This window comes from Symphalangus syndactylus, chromosome 1 (assembly GCF_028878055.3).
Source record: "Symphalangus syndactylus isolate Jambi chromosome 1, NHGRI_mSymSyn1-v2.1_pri, whole genome shotgun sequence".
Classification (NCBI taxonomy): Eukaryota; Metazoa; Chordata; class Mammalia; order Primates; family Hylobatidae; genus Symphalangus; species Symphalangus syndactylus.
In genome coordinates, this window is record NC_072423.2 from 106,135,702 (window position 1) to 106,159,346 (window position 23,645).

The following is a 23,645-nucleotide window of genomic DNA, read 5'->3' on the forward strand; positions in this document are numbered from 1 at the left end:
GAAAGAGAGAGAGAGATAAAGAGAGAGAAGAAAGAAAGAGAGAGAAGAAAGACAGACAGACAGACAGAAAGAAAGAAAGAAAGAAAGAAAGAAAGAAAGAAAGAAAGAAAGAAAAAGAGAGAGAAAGACTCTAGAAAAATGAAGGCTTCCATTTATTCCTCCAAAATGTAATATAAACAAGGAAACAAATAAAATGCAAATAGATTCAGGATGCCATTTGCACTCAGGGGGAGAAATTAATAAAATAGTTCCATCCTTAAAGAGAGACCAAAAATCGACCTCCATTTAAGAAGCTAATTTATGCACTCCTGAGTCCTCATACAAGTTAAGCAGCACAGAATATCACAGCAGGCATAGAACAACAGATCTTGAACCCTGCTGTGTTTGTTCAAGGAGGCAAGTTAAGCTATTCCTAACAGGAAACAAAACACGCGGTCGGGCTATTAAACAGGGATCATTTTGCCATACTGCGCAGCCCTGAATGCATCAATTGCTGTTCCAAACAGGATTAGAGATGTGGTTTGCTTTAACTATGGTTTTGTGAAAAATGCTTATGCCTACTCAGAATTCTCGGGCTGATATTAACTAATACGGTGTCAGGAAAGACACAGAGCACCTAGGAAACCTTTAAGAAATGGTCTTTGGCAAATTCCAAAGTTGTGTGGATGCAGCAGAAAATGAAGGGAAAGGGTACCACGGTCTGGACACGTTCACCCACATAAACAGCCACGTTTGGAATTCCCTGAGGAGTATTTTTGACTTTAAACATTCGAGTCCCACTCTACGATGATTAAACCTACATTGATTAAATTAATCCTGCAGTGAATAACTGATGTGTAGCTCCTGTAGACAGAACCTACGTGAAGAAAAATGCAGCTAGAAAAATGGACTATTTTGTTCAATAGTATTATATTGAACATATATTTGTAAATGGCTTTGGGTAATTCTGCTAGGTTATTATCATAAAATCAGATCCCTCGGACATTTTTGTAGAAGTATAGAAGAATTTTAAAAAGGCAGACCTTTCTTACACATAGACCTCTCTTCATCGTTGAATTCAGGGACAATCAATCCACCGGAGAAACTGGTCCAATTTCCACCCAGAAGAATGAATTGGTGATGCCTCGAAAGTGCTGCATCTTTACTGCTACATATTTTTTAGCCAAAACTTCAGGACACTACCTCCATATTTGCTAAGAATATTTAATATTTATCAGGCTCATCACCAGTTAGTGCCACTCCAATTTTATATCAAGGCTTGAAATTTATAGTCTAGGAATTATCTTGGAGATGCTTAAGAATCATAGAAAAAATAATATGTTTTTAAAACTGTTGTTCTAAAACATTGTCATAAAGGACTAGAAGAGAAGTTTTGGAAGACCCTCAAAATATTAGAATCATGAAAACCATAACTTACAGACAACAGTCATTAATGGCTGCTATACATAAGAGGGACAACCAAATGGGACATTTTTAGTTGCAGATCAGCCAAGAGATTAAAATAAGTATGTTTACAGAGACATAACTATTTAAAATATTTATAGAGAAAATAGTTGCAGATGATACAAAGGCAGATTCCAACAAAAACACAGCACAAATGCAGACACCATATGGTCCAATGTATGTGCTCATGACCTCATGTGAAAAGTAGGCCAAAGCTGTAGCGGCTGGGGGTGCCTCTCACCTCTGGAACAACAAACTCAGGGGTTTGGAAAGAGCTCATTAGAATCATGGCCACAGATGAGTGAAATCTATGGGTAACGTCAAAGGCATTAGGAAGAAACCTCTCAAAACAATTCTCCTGACACGTTTTTGCTTTACTGGGGTTTCAAGACCAATCTCCATTTCTTTCTGACTACATGAATAAGGTGCAGTCAGTTCAAGCACAGAGGTTTTTTTTTTTGTTGTTGTTGTTTTTTGAGGTGGAGTCTCACCCTGTCACCAGGCTGGAGTGCAGTGGCGTGATCTCAGCTCACTGCAACCTCCACCTCCCAGGTTCAAGCAATTCTCCTGCCTCAGCCTCTCGAGTAGCTGGGACTATAGGTGTGCACCACCACGCCCAGTTAATTTTTGTATTTTTAGTAGAGACAGGGTTTCACCATGTTGGCCAGGATGGTTTTGATCTCCTGACCTCGTGATCCACCTGCCTCGGCCTCCCAAAGTGCTAGGATTATAGGAGTGAGCCACCGCACCTGGCCCAACCACAGAGTTTCTAATGAAATGAGGGGAGCACCCATACCTGCTGGGCTCTTTTGCCCTCTCCCAGTTATTCATTAGGCTTGAGTCAGAATCACAAAACATTGGGCAGAGGTCCCAGACCACCCCTCAGATATGACTGCTGTCTTGATGTGCTCTGAAGCACCAGGGTTCAAGTCAAGCCAAGTGGTAATGAGAACTCTATATTTTGAGGGTCTACCATATGCCAGGCTCTGTGCGAGGAAGAGATAAGAGAAGTAACTTTCAAAACAAAAGTGGAAAGTTAGTTTATCATTCTCCTTAAATAAATAAAAACATGTAGGCTTTCAGAGGTTAAGTAACTTACCCATGGTAACAAATGGATGGAGGCTAAAATGGAACCACCACATTCCTTTGCTGGTCAAGTAGCAAGACAGTAAATCTAAGGAAAGCTGACACTTGCAAGAACCTCATTCTTCTGGCAAAGGCCTCTGCAAGTGTCACTGAGGTAATACTCGGGAAGGGGTGGGAAGGAGAGTTGGGGGCAGGGATGCTAATACATTACCAGGTGGAGATTTGCAGCCTTTGAGAGGATGCCTTCAATCTGTGGTGCACCTCTCCCTCAAATCCTCTTACCCTCCAGCCTAGATACCTGAGGTTTATGTTCAAACTCCTTCAAAGAGCTCAATTTCCCACACACTACCCCCAAAGAGTTCTGAAACCGTGTCACATAGATCTCTTAATATTTTGTAAGGTAAGTGCCTTTCTCTATTTTAACAGAAAAAAGACAATTTCTAGCCATGATAGGAACAGAAGGCAAAGCTATTCCTTTTCACATAGGGCTATAGAACAAGTCCCTTGGGATGTCCGACATCATTCGGAGACAGGGAAAAAAATTAGGTAGCCAGCTAAGGCAGCTTCCTTGACTTTGGACTTCATATGACCACAATAATATGCTCCACTTTGTAGGGCATGTGATGTGAGTCAATATATGATGATAGAAGAAGTGAATGCAATGAAGTAAGTGCTACTGAAGAATTATATAGCCCAGCAACATTTGTTCTTCTGTATTCTGTGTTGCTTTGTTTTGAACTTTGTTTTACAATTCTATGGCTGGCTGGGCGCGGTGGCTCACGTCTGTAATCCTAGCATTTTGTGGCCGAGGCGGGCAGATCACCTGAGGTCAGGAATTCAAGATCAGCCTGGCCAACACGGCGAAACCCTGTCTCTACTAAAAATACAAAAATAAGCCAGGTGCGGTGGCGCATGTCTGTAGTCCCAGCTATTCAGGAGGCTGAGGTAGGAGAATCGATTGAACCCAGGAGGTGGAGGTTGCAGTGAGCCGAGATTGCACCATTGCACTCCAGCCTGGGTAACACAGCGAGACTCTGTCTCAAAAAATAACATAACATAACATAACATAACATAACATAACATAACATAACATAACATAACATAACGTAACATAACATAACATATAATTCTATGGCTGATGGCACCTCCAATTCATGAATTATTTTCTGTAACAGGAATACTCTGTATATGGATCAGTGGAAATCTGATGAATAAATGTCGATAAGTGGAAGCTGGTCCATTTTTAGGCACAGAATTTGTGAAGTCTCTCTACCAAAAAAATTCAAATGTAGGTAATTAAGAAAGTATGTCCTATCAAAGACATTGAGCCTTCCAAACAATCTGGAATTCTGACCATTTATTTACCCTGGAAGCTGTTGTGAGCCTTGAATACTTTAACTTTTAATGAAGTGTTCAGTCCTTTTGTGATGGCATTGAAGTGTAATCAAACATTACCATAAGCCAAGTCACACACCAGTATGCCTTGCCTTGTTTAAATACCTCATAATATATTTGAGTAACTGTGTAATGATTTCTAGGCCTCTGGTTGTCCATATGGTCTGAACAGACTGTCTTTAGTAGAGCAGTTGTGCTCTCTCTCAGTGAGAAGGAACCAAATCATCTCTGCTCTAAACTGGAGAGCTTAGGAGATGCTGTTTAAATTTCAGGGTGGTGCCCTACCTTAATTCTTGAAACACAACAACTGGCCCCCAGAAATTGCTGTGTCTTCCAGAAGTCTTGCTTATGTTTGTGAAACACACAAGAACAATGCAGCAGGCACTGAGTGACATATTTTCTGCCATAAATGTCCTTAGGATACAATGACATGCTATGAGGGTGACATAGCAAAGCCATCACTGCAACCACATGGAGTCTTCCTGGACAGAGAACATTCTAGATGGTGGAACTAGATCATCTCAGACAATGAGGACCAGTGAAATGGTCTGGCCATTGGCAAGAAATCTGCTCTAATGGTCTCTGGGATGATGAGGCCAGCAAAGGAGCTGCTGATTTTTACAATTAATAAAATCCAAGAAGAGTTTTCAGCGATCTGGCTTAGGAGCCCCAAATTTAAACTTGGTTACCACGCCTTACTAATTATTCGCATTATTTGTCTCCCTAAAAATTATCTCAGAGAAGGCCTAGAATGCTACATTGGAAGGAATGTGCCAAACTTATTCGTGACCTATTATTTGATAATTCTTAGAGGAACAGTTGGGCATGGATTCACCTCCCAATCACTGGCCACCATAGGGTCCTTTGGAGGGACTAACTCAGCAAAGGAGCAGTGGACAACCAAGTCTGCTGGCCTCTCTGTTCCTGCCCAACTTCAGGTTTCTGAAGCTATGGAAAAAAACCATTTCACTGGTCATGAACAGTGCCAAATGTACAACACCATGGAGGCATGCACGACTCGTGAGTTCTGGGGGTGACTGGAATGTGACAGAAGAAAATTTACCTTTTGTGCCTGAGGGAGCTGAAGGGGGAAAACAAAACAAAACAAAAAAGAAAAAAGTTGATCATTATATAAGTAATTAAGATTAATAGTAAAGCTTCATTTTGTTGCCATTTGCAAATGGAGAAACCAAAATGGGGAGACAAGTGAAATAGAGGTAGAGCAAGTTATTTTTCAAAACGAAGCTACAGTGCTGATTATTTGACCTGCTTTCTGAATTTGTGGTATCAACAGATAATCTACAAGCTTTCCAGCATGTGTTTTGGGAATCACCACATCCAAAGCAGTTGGTAAGCTCCTATAAAGCTGGAACCGAGGCTCTTCTGTCCAGTGATCTGAAGGGCACAATTCCATGAGCCAGTTCCTTCTTCCTTTGACCAGCAGTTTTCAGCTGGATGAGGGCCAATCGGAGACATTTGGGGTTGTCAAAACTAGGGGGTGAAAGGGAAGGGAGCGAGAGCTGTTGGCCTCTAGAGGGTAGAGGCCAAGGGATACTGTGGTACATCTTACAATGCACAGGACAGTCCCCCACGAAACCAAACTGCCCAGCCCATATATCCATAGTGCCAAAGTTGAGAAACCCTGCTGTATATAAAAGTAAGACTGTTAGAAAAATGCTTGTTTTTAAAGTCAATTTTTCTTGCTTTGTAGCACATTAACTGTTCCCTTTATTGGTGGTTAAGGAAGTGTGCACAAGGATTTGTGCATTTAAAGTAAAGCTGATGTTCTAAGAACAAGGAAAAGGCAGTCAGTCAATCCATAAAATAAGACATAACAGCTTTCCCAATGGCACAGGCAAGGAACTGAAATTAATAGGTATGCGGAAAAAGATGAACATTTACGAGACATATTTGTCTATATTTCTGTGTTGAGAGTATTAGGCTACAGTTTAATGCCACAGTGTTATGACTGCCATTATAGCATGCAGTGTTTTTGAAAGCATCTTTCTAATTTGGAATGGAATTAACATGATCCATGTATTAAACACCCAATCTAAGAATTACATCATTACCAAGATTTACTTCTCAACATAGGGACTAACATTTATCGAGTGTGAACTTGTCACCAGGCACTGTGTTACGTCTTTGCATTATCCCATTAAATCACAGCAACCCAATGCTAGGTATCCCTATTTTACAGAGGAAAACTAAAATGGAACTTAAAGGTTAAGTAATTACACAATGTCCCATAGATAAACAATCATAGGACCGTGCTGCCTGACTTTAAAACATACTAATTCAACTCAATTCACACATAAATAAAGATCCCAAACACTTGGGAATTGTGACAGTAGACTTGCTCTCTGTCTCTCTAGAGCTTATGACATCAGAAGTGCTAGAAAATGCATAGCAACTAAGTCAGACATCTTAAGGTCTCCACTTGAATCACTGGACTTTCCCATTCTTTTTACTCTGGGAAGAATGCTTTCTCTTCTGATAAAAGAAGACCAGGGCTCTCTTAAACTTGTCCTAAACCCCTGCCCCTGTGGATGTAGCCCACAAAGAGTAGAACCGAACAAACAAGATGTTTTGGATCACAGAGATGTCTCCAAAATGGTATTGAGAATGTCTACGAAAAGCAGATTCCAATTTCTCCAACACTCAATTTCCAACACTTTTATCTTATACAGGTCTCCCAATTTAAGAAGACGGAAATAAGAGGATGTTTTCCTGATTCGTTCCTCCTAGTTAGGGCTGGAACTATTCAGAAAGGAAGCTCATAAGCTCCTCCAGTGCTTTTCAAGAGTTCAGAAAGAAATAGGCCACGAGATGAGAAACTGAGTTTAAAATGAAGAATCACTTTTTAAAAAGTTTCTCAAATATTAAACATCTTTTCACACAACAGGAAAGAAACCTTGGATACATGAACATTGTGGAATGAAAAATGTATATTTTCTTAGGAAAGCGTTTGTGTCAAATCACAGCTATGTCCTGTGAAAGCAAGAGGCCATGAGTATGACAAATGTTTGATGGACTGCAAAATAAATATACCAAAGTGAAGCCCTGCACAAACTGCTGGACTTTGCAGGCCTCTTTGACAGGAGAGCTGCCCTTTCTCTCTCTCTATTTTATCTTTGTTGAGCAGGAAACACCTCTTTTTGACTCATCCATTTAAGCATATGGGAAGAAATCCTGGGAAGGAAAATGACAGACCAGGCCTTTGTGGTGATGTCCTCAGTTTAAGACTGCCCTCAACCTCCCCGCAAAACATGTATTTTCCTCAAGAAATAACTTAGGAGAACACAGAGCAACTTTCCTACTGGAGCTTTTAAATAATGTAAATTACAGCTTGCGATGCCCTCACCAGGCTGGACCTCTCTGAAGGAGTCTCAGGGTACAATAGTACGCATTTAGATCAGATCCTCTGTGGCCACAGATGCTGCTGCTGGGAGCTGGGTCCCCAACACATCGTCACCCAGCACTCATGACTTGCGTGCAGGGCCCTGCCCTAGGGGCCAGACCAGCCAGATACCTGCTCCGCTTTGGCCTCTGGCTCAAGTCTTGAGGCACATGCCTTCCAGCCTCTGGCCAGTGTGCTTGTCTGTAAAGTGGAATGATGGAGAGAGGGCTGGGGAAAGGCCAGGTCTTGGATGGCCGCTAGGTTTTACCTTGAGAACCAGCTCTGACTAATTAGCAATGGCTGGATGAAGGGCTATGATGAGAAGGATTCTGAAGTCATGCCTGAGTTTCACTGTAAAGAATTTAATAACTGGCCAGGTGCGGTGGCTCACACCTGTAATCCCAGAACTTTGGGAAATCAAGTTGGGCAGATTGCTTGAGTCCAGGAGTTTGAGACCAGCCTGGGCAACATAGTGAAACTCCGTCTCTACAAAAACTACAAAAAAAATTAGCTGGGAATGGTGGCACATGCCTGTAGTCCCAGCTACTCGGGAGGCTGAGGTGGGGAGAATCATCTGAGCCCAGGAGGTTGAGGCTGCTGTGAGCCCTGATAATGCCACTGCACTCCAGCCTGGGCGACAGAGTGAGATCCTGTCTCAAAAAAAAAAAAAAAAAAAAAAGAATATTATAACCAAATAGCATTTGTTATAAATAAGAAATGGCAAAAAATTTCCCTGAGCTTTTTTTCCACAGTTCTGAGCACAACTCTAGCGACCATGTAATTTTTTCATGTAATGCCTTTCTATCCTGCTAGGTCACAAACTCCATGAGGGCAGAGAAGGCATCTTCCCCATACGTATGTGTGAAGTCCTCTAACCTGTGACTGGTACTTCCCTTGTTAAATAAGCTACCTTATTACTAGGATATGCCCAGAGTTGATGCCAGGGAAAGATAATCGGGGTAACTGCCTTGAATCCTTGAATCAACACCCCCCACCACCATGTTAATCACCCAAGTTGATGGCCTTCAAGAGAAAAATGTATCTGCTAGAGGAATAGATTTGAAACTCACATTCCCACATGCCTGGTATAGATGTCTGTCTATGAGTGATTGTCTCAGTGACCCCTGGATATGCATAAAACCAGCCTGGGCACTTATCATCATCATGAGGCCCCAGATGAGGTCATATCTCTTCCTCAACACACCGGGGAGATGTTTTCTTCTTCAAAGCCACCTTGTCAGGCATTGCCAACCAGGCTCTGCCTTGCTGGGTCTATTTCCTCATTTACTCCATGAGGGGTCTGGACAGGCAGCATTAGGTTCCTTCCTGGCCCACACCGCAGATTGTAGGATTCTCTGTATAACTGAATACATCCTCAAGTCATTTTTCCAAAAGAAGGGTAAAGAAAAAAGTTGTGGTGTGCTGTGGGTTTACACACTCCTGAGAAAAAGCTGGGTGCAGGATACATTTCAGGTGACACTTCACATTCAAACATGGAGAATGTGTATTCAGAAGGGGATGAAGGAGAGGAAATGGTGAAGATAAAGGTGACAGCAATAACAGAAATAGTCCCTGTTGATTGGACTTCTTCCTTAAACCAGGGACCTGGCTAAATGCTTGATCAGTTTTAGCTCTTTTCCTTTTTGTAGTGAATCTCTGGATTAGATATTAGTATCTTCTCAGTTTATAGGTGAGGAAACAGACAATATTTACAATGGTTAAGTATCTTACCAAGGTCACCTAGTCAGGAAATGTTACTGTTGAAAGTCAAGGACAAGGCTCTGTATGCACCCACGTCTGCTCCAACCAGTGCTACTTCTCACACGACCACACAATAGCAGCACAAACCTACACCCCTAAAGGACTTGGGGACCTCGTGGGCCATTCCATCTGGGCATTACCCAGAAGAGAAAGCAGGGATGAGAAATCCTGGCACGACTCCTTATGGAAGGGTCTGGATGGAGGACAGAGAACCCAGCCACCATGGTTTTCAGTATGTGGTGTATCAGGTGGATGGTGCAGCATGAAGATTGTCCATGTTCTCTCTGGTCACAGACATTTGTTCTGTCCTCTCATCCTGGAGCTCTTCCTAAGATCCCTCTCTACTTGCCTGGCAAACACCTATTTCTCTGGTCAGTTGTCTGTGTCTCAGAGAAGACTTGTTTACCCTCTCTTGTCATATGCTCTTTTCGCAGGCCTTCATACTACCACATACCTGCAATTGGTAGCAAAGTTATTGCCATGCTGCTTTTCTTTTTCAGCACCAGAAACCCTAATTTTAGCCAAGCTTAGCTAAATGACTCTATTAACGATAAAAGCAGTTAAATGGGTTCAGTCGTGGCCAATGAGGTATGCATAAATGTGGCTTTTCCAGATAGTGTCTTTAAAAGGACTCCCTCCATCCTACTGCCAGGAAGGTGGATGTGATGACTAGAGCTCTAGCAGTCATTCTGGCCTATGAGGTTATCTTAAGGCTAACAGCCATGCACTAGGATATTGAGGACAGCAGTAATGACAGGTGATTGTGATAGCTGTGACATGCTATCCACAATTTGAAGTGCTTTACCTATATTAACTTACAGAAAACTCACAGTAATCTTATTAGGTAAGCTCTATTATCACTCCAATTCTGCAGATGTTGAAACTACAAGGTCACAAAGCCAGAGAGCAACAAAGACAGAATTTGAGAAGGAAGGCTGGTGAGGAGGCTATTGAATGGTCTAGGTAAGAACTGACAAAGGCCGGGCACGGTGGCTCATGCCTGTGGTCCCAGCACTTTGGGAGGCCGAGGTGAGCAGATCACCCAAGGTCAGGAGTTCGAGACCAGCCTGGCCAACATGGTGAAACCCTGTTTCTACTAAAAATACAAAAAAATTAGCTGGGCATGGTGGAGTGTGCCTGTAATCCCAGCTACTTGGGAGGCTGAAGCAGGAGAATCGCTTGCACCTGGGAGGCGGAGGTTGCAGTGAGCCAAGATGACACCACTGCACTCCAGCCTGGGTGAGAGAGTGAGATGCTGTCTCAAAAAAAAAAAAAAAAAAAAAAAAAAAGAACTGAGGGAGAACAGGATCAGCACACTGGTGGTGTGGAGGCAGCAGGCAATAGTTTAATAGTTTGACCCTAGGTAGAGTTGAGAATCAAGATGATAGCCTGGATAGGAGAGACAAAAAAGATGCAGCCAAGGTTTTGTCCTTGATAAATGCAAAAATAGAGCTGCCATTTACTGAGAAGATGACTATGGGAGAGGCATACTGAGAAGATGAGTATGGGAGAAGCATAGTTGAGGAAAAACACCAAGAGTTCAGTTTTGTCCAAAATTAAGAAAAGTTCAAGATGTCTCTAAGGATTGCAGGCAGAGTTGTAGGGTAGGCAGCTGGAAGTATGAAGCTCATGTCCCATGAGGGGGCCTGAGCTTGGTTACTGTCTGCACGTAGATGAGGTTACCGAAGGGGTGAGTGCAGGCAGAGGACAGCGAGAGCCCAGAACTCAATCATGGACATCCCACCAGGGAGAGCCCATGTGATGAGATGGGGCCAGCACAGGCAACCTGTGAGGAACAACAGGTGAGGCACAAGGAGATGTGAGGAAGAGCTCTGAGGCCCTGATAAAGGTATTTCAAAAAGAAAAATACCCACCGAGCAGAGGGACATGTTTTTGTTTTAATTCTCCCAATTCACTTCATTTCTACCTCAGAGTTTCAGCCATGGGGGTGATTGAGGGGACATCTAGTGCTCTAGCTCAACGAAGTTCCAAACTTGAGTGGACTCTTTTTCAAACATAAAACTCCAATTAAAGATCTATTGATCAAAACAACACATTTCACTGTGAAATATGTAAAGACCAAATAGGAAACAAAGTATTTTCCTGCCAACTGTGTAAAACAAAAAAAGCCTGGCCTACATATGTTTATTCCATTTGTAAAACTGGCCCTTTGCCTCGGGCCTCGTGAATGAATGATCAATCCCTGCTTGCTGCTAAGGTTCTGTGTGTTCATTTTTTTCCTTGTGGATGCTTGCATGTATAATCTTCCATTCTTCTTCATTAAGCAATGTGGATAAAGATCCCTACTCTACTATAGAGCAACAAAAGTTCTGTTAAATGGCTCAAACTCTAAAACCTATGCCAAGGGGTCTCTGATGAGCTAAGATTTGGCAGTGCAGCTTCTGTCTCACATCCTTCCACTTGTGCCATCCCACACCAAGCCACCACTGCTGCTCATCTGGTCTCTCCAGGTTCACTCCTGCCCTCCAATCCAATCCTTCCTTTACATGGCACCCAGAATGATCTGAAAGTATAAGCCTGGTACTTGGCAGCCTGTCCTTCAAATTTCACTTGCCTTAAAGCCTTTGTGGGGCTCTTTCCTCTGATTGGTTAATGCTGTGTCCCCACAACTCCATGTCAATTCTCTGACTATCCCACTTCCCTGCCTCACTGATTCCCCACCCATGTGTCAGATCTCATCGCTGATGGCACCTCTTCTGGCAGGTGTTATTATCTCTACCCCAAGTGTCTTTCTATAATATCATCTTGTTTATTCCTGTCTTAGCATTTGTGGCACCATGTAATCTTCCTCTTTACTTGTTTAGGTTTTTTGATGACCTCTCCATATAAGATCTACCAAGGGACTGTATCTATCTTATTCATTGTTGTATTCCTAGGGACTAGACCTATGCCTGGCCCTTGGTAAGAATTAAGTGTATATTTGTTGAAAAGAAGGAAGGAGGGAAAGAGGGAAATGGGAAAGAAAGAAAAAAGGGAGGGAGGGAGAGAAAAAGAAAAAAGGAAGGGGGGGGAGAGGAAGGAGCAAAGGGAAGAAAGGGAAGGAAGGGAGGAAGAGAGGAAGAAAGAAGGAAGGGAGGGAGGGGAAGAATGAATGAAAGAAAGAAAGAAAAAAGAGAAGAAAGAGAGAAAGGAAGGAAGGAAGAAAGGAAGAGAGAAAGAGGGAGAGAAAGAGAGAAAGGAGAGCAGAAGGAAAGGAAGGAGAAGAAAGAAGGAAGAAAGGAAGAAGCAATGAAGAAAGGAGGGCCTTGGAGCTTGGTCGACCAGCTTTCAAATACTACCTCTACCACTTAGTAGCCGTAAGAACCTGGACAACAATATAGCGTCTCTGAACTCTAGAGGTCTCATCTGTAAAAGAGTAGTAATAACATTATTTCATGAGATTAATGTGAGGATTAAACGAGCTAACGCATACTGAGTACAAAAACAACTGGCCCATAACAATTGCTGTTTTTATCCCTTGATTTTGTAACCTCCAGAGTATTTAGGGCTGGCTCCAATCTGATAGCGTATGAAAGGTTACAGTAATCACCAACCTCATGGTCCACAGGTGACCCTACAGACCTGGTATCAGAACCCCTCTCACTAAGCCATTGCTGCATCACAGTGGGTTGGTGAAGAAATGATAGGTTCTGAGCAAGGTACATTAGGCAGAGTGTGACTCCTATCTCTAATAATAGTGTTATTACTACAATTTTACAGATGAGAAATCTAGAACACTTGTCTCTTTATGTTCATTATCTAACCCCTTTCCTTCAGAGTGTCCCTTGCCCTGGGTAAGAGGCCAAGCCCCATGATGTGGACATTACCCAGACCGAAGCCATCAACTCAACTCATCGCTTTCCCTTGGCCACAGCAACTGGCTCAGGGTAGACGTGTGACCTAATCGAGTCTAAATGGAGACTTTTCAGTTACACCCCTCTCCCATTTTTCCCCTGCTAGCTTTCCTCTTGACTTAGAATCTGAGAGGAGAGACCTAGAACTAAACTACTGGGGACAGATCATCAAATAGGCCTGAGAGTGAAGCCAACAGCAGGGAGGGCATGGCAGTGACACGGCAGAGCTCAGCACCCATGGTGTCTTCTGACCCCACATCCATGAGACCTAGCTTCTAATGGCTTCCAGCTCAGTACAAGCTATTGGAGCATCTTGAGTGAACTGAATTTTTCTTACTATTTTCATAGAAACTTGCAGCTGGCTCTCTCTTAGGTACACACCATGGCAGATCACAACTAGATTGTACCTGTACAGATAAAGGGATTCAACAAAATATTTCTGTAACTGTTTGCTCAGCTTCAAAAAATACTCAGGAGTAATTTCCTCGAAAGATTTCCAATGCTATGCATGAAATTTCATTACAAACACATGGGGCATCATATTTCTCCAAAGTCTAGAAGCTACTCTGGTCTTTATAATAATATTGGATAGGTCAGGGAAACAAAAGGTATCTCTCTGAATATCCTTCTCCTTGGAATCTTCTCCCCTCCCTACCCCAGCTTTCCCATGAGTGCCAGTCTGCTACTTCCTTCACTCCACATTCCTTCTCTAGCTCTTTAAATGTGGGCACCCTGTTGCTCACTCCATAATCCCTAATTGAGTGACCTCCCCCAGTTGCATGGCTTCAGCTAACCCCTTGCCATTATGGTGATGTTGAAGAAGGAGGAGGAGGAAAGAGTAGGAACAGAGGTAGTGAGATAACCCTGCAGGGGGGAAGATAAGATAAAAACAGGGTCATTAAAAGCAAACAAACATAGCTGACTTTACTACTTTAAAACTATTCTTGTCCTCATTCTAATTTTTGCTGCATATCAGTAAGTCCTTCCAATTTTGTTGGAAAGACTTATGGGTAAAATGGTATCTATGTATTCCAAATTTTCTTGCTTCTATGAAATTGGGTATTATCTTACCAGGACATATATAATTTAATAGTGATTTCTCAATCTCTAGTTTGGGGTATGGATGGGACTTCAATTTTTCTTTTTTCTTTCAACGGTATGTTTAAAAGCAAGAAAAAGATGAACAGAAAGACCCTTCTTGGCAACACATATACTTTCCTACATGTTTCTTTTTAAAAATCACACAAGTAATGCCGGTTTTTTGTAGAAAATTAGACATAAAAGATAGGCCAAAAAAAAGACATTTAAAGCTCCCTATGATGCTAATATCCACCGCTGATCTCAATTAACTTCATGTTAAATGACTTTATATTTAAATTATTTGAATATGTAATAAGTTACTTATTAAATTTCTTATTATTAGAGATCTAGGCTGCCACTAACATGAATGACACAGTAATGGACATCCTTGTAGTCAAATTGTTAGGCACCCTCTCAACTTTTCAAGAAGGTGAATTACTGGTCAAAGGGTATTGCACATTTCAGTCCAAATACTCTCAAGAAAAGTTGTCCGAAGTTACACTCTGAGCAAGGTTCTCTCTTTCTGATGTTGATGGTACCACCCCGCCAAGCCAACACCATCATTTTTAAAGATATTCTAGGCCGGGCATGATGGCTCACGCCTGTAATCCCAGCACTTTGGGAGGCCAAAATGGGCAGATCACTTGAGGTCAGGAGTTTGACACCAGCCTGGCCAACATGGTGAAACCCTATCTCTAATAAAAAATACAAAAATTAGCCAGGCGTGGTGCTGGGTGCCTATAGTCCCAGCTACTCAGGAAGCTGAGGCGTTAGAATCTCTTGAGCCTGGAAGGCAGAAGTTACAGTGAGCTGAGATCATACCACTGCACTCCAGCCTGGGTGACAGAGTAAGACTCTAAGAAAAAAAAAAAAAACAGATATTCCAGTAATTTTAAAATACAGATTATCTGGATAAGCCTTTCCCAGATGGATAACTCATTCCTGAATGAGTTAAAGGCATAGAGAATATTAAACTTCAAAATTCCTGAATGGCCAAGTGGCTAGTTCTGCTACAGGTCTACAAAGAGCACCACACTGTCCACCACACCAGATTAGTTAGCAGCAACGTGGACTGGTCACTGAAGGTCAGATTTTCAAACTTAATTTTGAATGAAAAGATCTGGAGTTTTTGTTCCAGCAGTACAGCCCTGCCTAGATGAAAGGCAAGCCTGCATAAATTACTCACTTGATGGCAGACATTCTTTGAGATGCTGAAAAATGTGGATTATTAATGGGCAGACCAGAACAAATCTCATGTTACATATAGCTAAGGAGTATCAGTGGAGGGAAGGCCCCAGACATTTTGCTCATTATAATGTCCTGAAAATTCTCACAATAAGAAGTCATTTCTCATCAAACTTGCTCTCTGCATTATATCTGAAAAATAAGGTTCCAATTAAAATTGTAATTCTTCAGCCTTATTGTGGGTGATCACCCGGCTGAAAAGTGATCTGAATTGGAGTTTTGGCAATGTGGGGGAGCTGGAGGTTCTGCCAGTTCTCTGTGAGAATGCAGACTGGTAAAACCAGATGGAAATTTGGCAAAGTCCAGATGAAACTACAATAAGGATGCATTTGTATTTCCTGCTTGAAAATTATATTGGTCCCCATGGCAGTCCAGGGTCCAACGACATAAAGGGATTCATCGAAGGCGGCAGTGTAGATTAAGGAGGGTCTGATATGGAAGGAAGCTCTTTTCTGCAGCATTCATTTTGCAAATATCCAAACAGGATGCAAAGCCACTCAGACCTTCTCCTGAACTCCCACTCTACCAGTGTCACTTTTCAACATTGTGACTGCTTCCAGTTGGATGCTCTAAGCTGCTGGTTTTAATTAAAACTTAATTTGCAAAAAAAGTTTCCTAATTTAGGCATGACATGTAACTCCTCTGAGATCGTGAGCTTGGAGCCAATGTAGGTCCATATAAGGAAACCCTATGCCGAGAAAGTTAGGGGAGGAAAGGGACAGAGGAAGAGAAGTACCAGTGGAGACGCAGTAGAGGAAGGTACTGATACTTCCTTTCGGCCTCCTGTCAACCTGGCTCTGCAGCCACCTGGGACAGACATGGGACTTGCTGTGTGAGGCAGATAGCCTGTTTGGCAGGTTATGGACATGGAGAACCCAGAGAGTCAACAATGGCCAGAATGGTCCTCCAAGGAAACCTCACCAGGGCAGACAGGAGCCAAAGAACCTGAAACTCTCCAAAAAGATGAAAGGGTCTTCATATTCCCTACAAAAGGCAGCATTAAAATCCCTCAGAAGAAAATGAGTGAAAACTCAAGAGTCTGCAATGAAGCCATTACTTCACTCAACAGATGTCTTCAAGAGAGAACTTGCAGAGATCTGACAAACTGCTGAACCACAAAGAAATCTGTATAGTAACTTAACTACAAATACCGGGCCCCCGAGAATGACAAACAGAAAGAACCTCCCCCAACACATACACTTTGTTCATTGGAAAGTGAACAAAATCTTCAGTCATCCTCCATGTCTGCAGTGGGAAGAGTATATAAACAGTTTTTGTCATAGCAAAAAATATCAAAGGTGGCACAATCAAATACATATGCAATCTACACACTCACAAGGCAAAAGGCACTGTGCTGGTGCCATATTTTTTAGCCACAGACCTGGTCTATAATATAAAAACAACTATTAGCCTGAAATAAGTACAACTCCAGGCATTTCTGCTATGATGTGAGACGTATCAGTGAGAAACCTCACCTTCTGTAAAATCGCACACTAAAAATAACAGAATATATGGGAAAAATAGGATTAGGACAGACAGCTCAAACTCTTAGAAACTTGGTAACCAGAAAACCAAACAAAAACAATCACCACTTTCATAAACTATTAGCACAATTAAAATGACACGTTAAGTTTTTGATTAAAAAATTAAATTATCATTTTTTAAAAAAGGAGTCAATAACTTGAAGGCAGGAGGTTTAAGGAGGAATTGAGGCAGCTGAGTAATGGAGCAAGGGCAAAAAGCTCAGGTCTGGGGTGAAACAAACAGGGAACATGTCCAAGACAGAACATGTGACCAGCTGGAGCCCAGAGGAAAAGACTGAAGTGAAAAACTCTAGTGTGCTGAAACATGCCTCTCTGCAGGCTGCTGCTCGCTACTGGGTTGGTATACTCTGCTTTCACCTGTTGCTTCCTCAGTGGTGCAAAACTCTAGCAGTCCAGGAAAAATGCCGTATGACCCAGTGAGATTCTTATAATAACATCATTCTCTGTTTACCAATTATGTGGGAGTTAATTCACATTACAGAAACACATGCTGTAGTGGAAGAGGTGACATTCTTCTTACTAAACTCTGGTCCATTCTTTTTTTTGAGATGGAGTCTTGCTCTGTCACCCAGGCTGGAGTGCAGTGGCATGATCTTGGCTCACTGTAACCTCTGCCTCTCGGGTTCAAGCAATTCTCCTGCCTCAGCCTCCTGAGTAGCTGGGACTGCAGGTGCATGCCACCACGCCTGGGTATTTTTTTTTTTTTTTTTTTTTGTATTTTTAGTAGAGATGGGGTTTCACCATGTTGGCCAGGGTGGTCTCAATCTCCCGACCTCGTGATCCACCTGCCTCAGCCTCCCAAAGTGCTGGGATTACAGGTGTGGGCCACCGCGCCCGGCCTGGTCCATTCTTTTCATAGAAAATGACACTATGTGAAGACATTGGGTAAAACAGCTTTAACATTCTTGGTAGCCGTAAGGAAAAATTACAAAGTTTGAGAAATTTAATGCTCAAAAAGCAGCAAAGCTATGAATTTTCTAAGACAGATAATATTTGATAACTTTATAATATAGTAGCTGAAGTGAGTAATATTTTAAGTGTCACACTTTTCACGGAATTTTCAAAGTTGGAGAGGGGCACCTATCAAAGTTGTGTGACCTTCTAGGATAAAATATAATATTACAAAGCAGATCTTCCAGATTTCTCAAGCAACTCCCTGGAGTCTATATTTGCTTACTTATTTTTACTTAACAATAATGGAGCTTTACATTTGCATAGCAATGGTTTAGTTTGCAAACAGGTTTTTAGTTAAAAGAGCTCTAAGGTGAACATCACACAGCTATCATAAGGTTTATAAAAGTCTTTTTTATTAAGGGAGTCACTGAGAGAATGACAAAAAGGTGTGCAAAAGCTCTGGAACTCATGTTTAGAGGACATTACAAACTTAAGTCACACAATCAGTAAGGTACTTTAAATATTTTTATAATGTTTTGTGCTTTGCTATGCCTCAAGTTAAAAAAATTCAAAAAGAACTTGCAAAAGTGAAATGGCTAAAAAATGAGGGTGGTGGGGAGACCAAAAAAGCTACATGATACCATATGATACTGTCATATCTTCCACAACTTTAAATGCTGTCCTCAGATTTTATGGCTGAATTGTTAAGCCTCTCAAAATAGTGGCTTTGTGTAGAGAGGTTTCCCTAAACATAGTTAATCACAGTGACACAGGCTTCTACCACCTACTGAAATTGTACAATAGGAGGTGGCCACAGCAAGGACAAATGCCAGGTTCATCATTGTGTTCTTCTAGCTCCTTGGCTGCATGGTTACTGTTAGAACATTCCTGAACAAAGAGAGATACATTCCTGGGAAACACCGTCTTAGTATATCATCAGCCAGGGGAAGAAAGACAACCCTATGTCTCTTTGTTGATCTAGAACTTACCCTAGAAACAAAAGACACAATGTCACTTTAGCTTGTTCCAGTGTAAATTTACCAATGGCTGCCTTCAAGACAGACAGCATCATTTAGCAAATCACAAGTGGTCTGATGACAACAGTACATCTTCTAGGGTCAGTTGAAAGATGATCTTAAAGAATCCCATGTTAAAAAGCTGTCTAACTAACTGGCTTAGGGGTATAATTTAGAAGACAGCTCTGGAGAAGCATCTCCAGAAGAATGGGTTCCCTGCTGCTCTTGAAAACAGCTGACACAGCTGATGAAATGATGCCTTCACAGAGCTCTGTGGCAGCCCTATCTCTACGTAAACTCAAAGGTTCAATTTTGTCCTTCCATTTCCTTACTCCTATGAAAAATGCAATAAGCTATTAAATAAAAGTAAGTGACTATGTAGCTCTTCTATCAATGAAGTCTGTGTCTCACGGAAGTGAACATGGTAAATGGCCAGTCCAAAGTAGAGGTGTGAGCTGTGGGAGACAGACAGTCCTCTGTGAGATGCTCCTGATTAGAGAATCCTTCAGGGAACTCTCAGCTCTATGATTTTAGTCTGTGAAGAATGTTGTGATTCTAGTCTAAGTGAAGTTCTTTTCTTGGGAAAATTTATGAACATTTCATTCTCTTACAAATTGTTTTTACCTTGGCCCATCAGTAAATACATATTATGTTCAGTGGGTCAGAGAAAGAACTACGAAAGCCATGTGTTGCCTGATATTAGTTCTCTTTGTGCATATAAGCACTTCTCAAAGTCAAGACTGGATCCAGTGGCTAACAATGAGAACTCACACATGCTGAGTGCTTACTCCAAGGCAGGCCAGGTGCTAAGGGATCTATGCATGTTCATAGAAAGCCCCCTGAGAACTCTAGGGTTCAAGTACAATCATCTTCACTCTGCAGATGAGGACACTGAGACTGACTCCAAAGCCTGTTTTTTGATCTGCTAGTATAACCAAGTCAAATAGTCTGGCTGGTCTTTCCCTAAAAACTTAAAAGTAATCTGTTAATGGATAATGAAGGGAATACAAGGTAAAAATAAAAATGAAGTGGTCTGCTTGTAGACTAGCAGAGAGCTTTGTTCTCCACTCAAGCCTGTTGACACACTGACTACCATACCACTTCAGGCTTATTTTGGTCCTGTGTGAAAGGGAGGTCTGTTAATATGCTGGGATTACTGATTCTCTCAAACTACATTTTGTTTCCCGGCCCCCAGGTCTGGGGTTTGGCAATCTTCAAGCACACTTTGCCAAACACATGTTCCTATAATTTTGAAATCTATGTGTATTTTCAGTGGAATTTTTCATGCTGTTGATTAATTTACAATTCAATCATGAACTAGAGTAACTCTCAGCTCTATGATTTTAGTCTGTGAGGAATGTTGTGATTCTAGTCTAAGTGAAGTTCTTTTCTTGGGAAAATTTATGAACATTTCATTCTCTTACAAATTGTTTTTACCTGGTGTTTGCAATTCAATGGGAGTTTTTTCTCTTAGTATAGAAAGTCAGGTCTTATCAGTGGCTCTTGGGCCCAAACCTCAAAGAGGCAGATTTGCTTCTGAAGTTCACATTTAAAAACTAGAGAAATCCAAATGCCAATTGGATTCTCAATAATTGAGCAACAAAATGGTTGCCTTAGAGTGAAAGATATGCCATACCCACCTAATCAAGGCTTAGAAACAAGCTTTGTAAGGGCCAAGGTGACATATAGGTAAGTTAACTGACTGCCAGAACAAAACTCAACATTCCTTTAAAATAGACAAAATCCAGACACTCATAAACATAATGCCCACCATTACAATGTCATTATGCTCATCATCTGTTCAAAAATTACTATATATAGAAATGGGAAAATGTGACTCATAAGTGGTAAAACAATCAATAGGTAACATATACACAGAAATGATAAAATTCACAAACACAGACTTTAAATTAGCTGCTAAAATATAATAAAAGATTTAAAAGAAAACATGAACACAATAAAGGGATAAATAAAAATTAAAAGCCAAATCAAAAACCAATAAAAACCAAAACCAAATGGAACTCCAAAAGTTTAAAAATACAATACTTAAAATTTTAAAAAAGTCACTGCATGGGTACAACAAAAGATTAGACATGGCAGAAGAAGTAATCAGCCTGAAGACACAGCAATAGAAACAATAAGAAATGAAGCACACAGAGAAAAAAAGTTGAAAAATAACTTCAGTAACCAGTAGGATAATATCAAGTAGATGAATAAATGTGCAGTTGAAAGTCCAGGATGGTTTTGGAGCAGTGGAAGAACAAATAAAATATCTGAAGAAATAATGACTAAATATCTTTAATTTGATAAAAATTATAAACCCACCAATCCAAGAAGGCTAATGAACCTCAAGAAAAATAAACAAAACGAAAACAATACCAAGGCACTGTGTAATATTGCTGAAAACATATCATAACAACAAAATCTTAAGCAGCTAATAAAATAAAGGCACACAGGTTTAGGGGATGAAGAGTAAGAATTATCAGTGACTTCCCATCAAAAACAATGCAAGCCAAATGATCCTAGAGCAGCCACTTTCAAGTATTATAAGAAAACAACTGTAAACTAGAATTCTGTATCTAGTGAAAATAACTCTAAAAGAAGGCAAAGTAGAAATGCTTTCATACCAAAAAAATATATATCTGAGAGAACTCACTGCCAGCAGTGCTGAACTATAGGAAAAATTAAAGGATATTCTTCAGACTGAAGAAAAATTATTCCAATTGGAAGCTTGAGTATATACAAAAGAATAAATAGCACCAGAAATGAAAAACATGTGGATAACTATAAGATTTCTTCCTCACTTTATTAACTATTTTAAGCAAAATAAAAACAATGTATTGTGAGGTTTATAACATATGCGGAAGTAAAAAGTATCTTAATAATAGCGTGTAGTATGAAAGGGGGGCATTGCAGGTATGCTGTTGTTAAGTTTCTTCCACTATAAGTAAGGTAGACTGTGAGAAGTTAAAGGTACAAATAATTAGCAATCACTCAAAAGAAACAACTAAGAGGTGTAGCTATTATTGGGTCAGAAGTGGAGATAAAATGGAAGTTAAAACATTCAATTCAAAATAATGTAGAAAAAGAATAAAAACATAATATATAGATACATGCATGCATATATGTGTGATCATTATATATAAAATTTGCTCTTATGTATCAGAGAAAGAGGTGTTATCACCATAGATCTTGAAGACATTAAAAGAAATCTAAGAGAATATTATGAACATCTTTATGCCAATAAATCAATAACTTAGATGAAATGAACAAACTCCTTGTAACACAAATAAGAAAAATTGATATTAAGAAATAAAAAATCTAAATAGCCCTACATCTACAAAAGAAAATGAATTTGGAATGAGGAACTTCCCCACAAAGAAAGCTCCAGGCTCAAATAGTTTCATTAATGAATTCTAACAAACATTCAAGAAGAAATATAGCAATCTTACAAAAACATTTTTTAGAAAATAAAAAAGGAAATACATCCCAACTCATTTTATTACATCAGCATTATTAAAACCCGACAAACAAATACAACCCAGCTTTCTCTACAAAGCCACTGCACTACACTGACCTAGACAAAGGGAGTTACGTGGGGGATGGCCTCATCCATTAGAGTTCTAGGTGAGGGCTATAAGAGGCTTTTGCCCCATCATCACCAAGAGTGGTTGCTGCTCTAACCTGGCCCTGTTACTCCGTCTCTCTCTGAAAGACATTTGAGATCAAGATTTGGTATGCCTAGGCCACAAAGGCCAAACCATCTCACTATTAAACCTTTCGCACAGATATATCCCCATTGCCTACATTTGAAAAGCTTAAGTAGCTCAAACAGCCATGAATTCTGGGCATTTATACAGAAGTTGGTTGAAACAAGAGCTTAAAGAACCCTTGCCAAACAGTTGCACAGAGCACAGGAAGTAAAGGAAGTAAAGTGATAAAACCTGTTACAGTCTTGGCTCTCACTTCACTTATCACAGGAGACAGTGGGTGGTAAACCAACAAGTATTTACGATGACAGGAAAAAAAATAATGTATTCACTTCCTTCCTAGAAAGATGACTGAACTTTGGATGGTTGAGATGGGTTGGCATTTTCTATTTTCTGTCATCTTCTCCTCTACTCTCCCTCACTCCCCAGTCCTTTTCCTCTTTATACAAACATCAGTTTCTTTTCTTCAGAGGTATAAGTCTTCCATCACTGGACATAAACAAAATCTCCATGGACGTAGAACCAAAGTAAGAGGATTTGCTAGACTCATAGGCTGTTCTATCTAAAAGGAGTCAGCAGAAAACAGCAGTTTTTTGCCTGCACAGAATCTGTCCCTCCTTTTGGCAACAGCATTTTGACTTGCCTTTGAGGTAAAACCCAGCCCCTACTCTCAGATTTTGCAGTTGGAAGGAGCTGACTCCACCTTCCCTTAAATCCAAGGGTAGACACGCGACTCCTGCCTGGCCAATCAGAACTCTCCATCTTGCTGACCATATGACTGGTTCAGTTTGAGATAAGCAGGTGATAGAAGCCCTGAGTGTGGGCACCAGGGCTTTAGCTAGAACCATGAGGAAACAGATTTCTTTCTTCTGAGGGCAGAGGGCTATACTGGTAGGATAAAAATCTGGTGCTGCTGATGATGATCTTGACTGCACACAGGGGAAAAAGCCTCATCTGAAAATAAAACCATACAGAGGAAAACAGAGCCAAGAGATGGCAAGAGGCAGATTCCTGACAGTATTTGGGCACCTAGAGCTAGCCGCACCTGAAGGTAGTGCTATACTTTGACATTTCAGTTTTATGATTCAATTGGTTTTCCTTGATCACACAAGTCTGGCCAACCTGGAATTCTGTCACAGCCAAAGAAGCCTGATTCACTATGTTAACATATTATAAATTACCTATTCCAGTAGTTCATGAACTCTGTTCTATGGAGT

General features: G+C 40.9%; 1 protein-coding gene across 5 annotated transcripts in view; it reads right to left on the minus strand.

The window, feature by feature from the left end:
• Positions 1-23,645, minus strand: part of CACNA2D3 (calcium voltage-gated channel auxiliary subunit alpha2delta 3) — a 959,332-nt gene that overhangs the window by 267,809 nt on the left and 667,878 nt on the right. For 4 of the 5 annotated variants that reach the window (XR_010122405.1, XR_010122406.1, XM_055273807.2 and 1 more), the window contains exon 14: positions 4,988-5,005. The exons of the other annotated variant lie outside the window; for it this stretch is intronic. Coding sequence is in view for 2 of the 4 variants with exons in the window: in XM_055273807.2 (XP_055129782.1) it covers positions 4,988-5,005 (18 nt within the window). In the remaining 2 variants the exon portion in view is untranslated. The remainder of the gene's footprint in view (positions 1-4,987; positions 5,006-23,645) is intronic. 5 annotated transcript variants of the gene reach the window in all.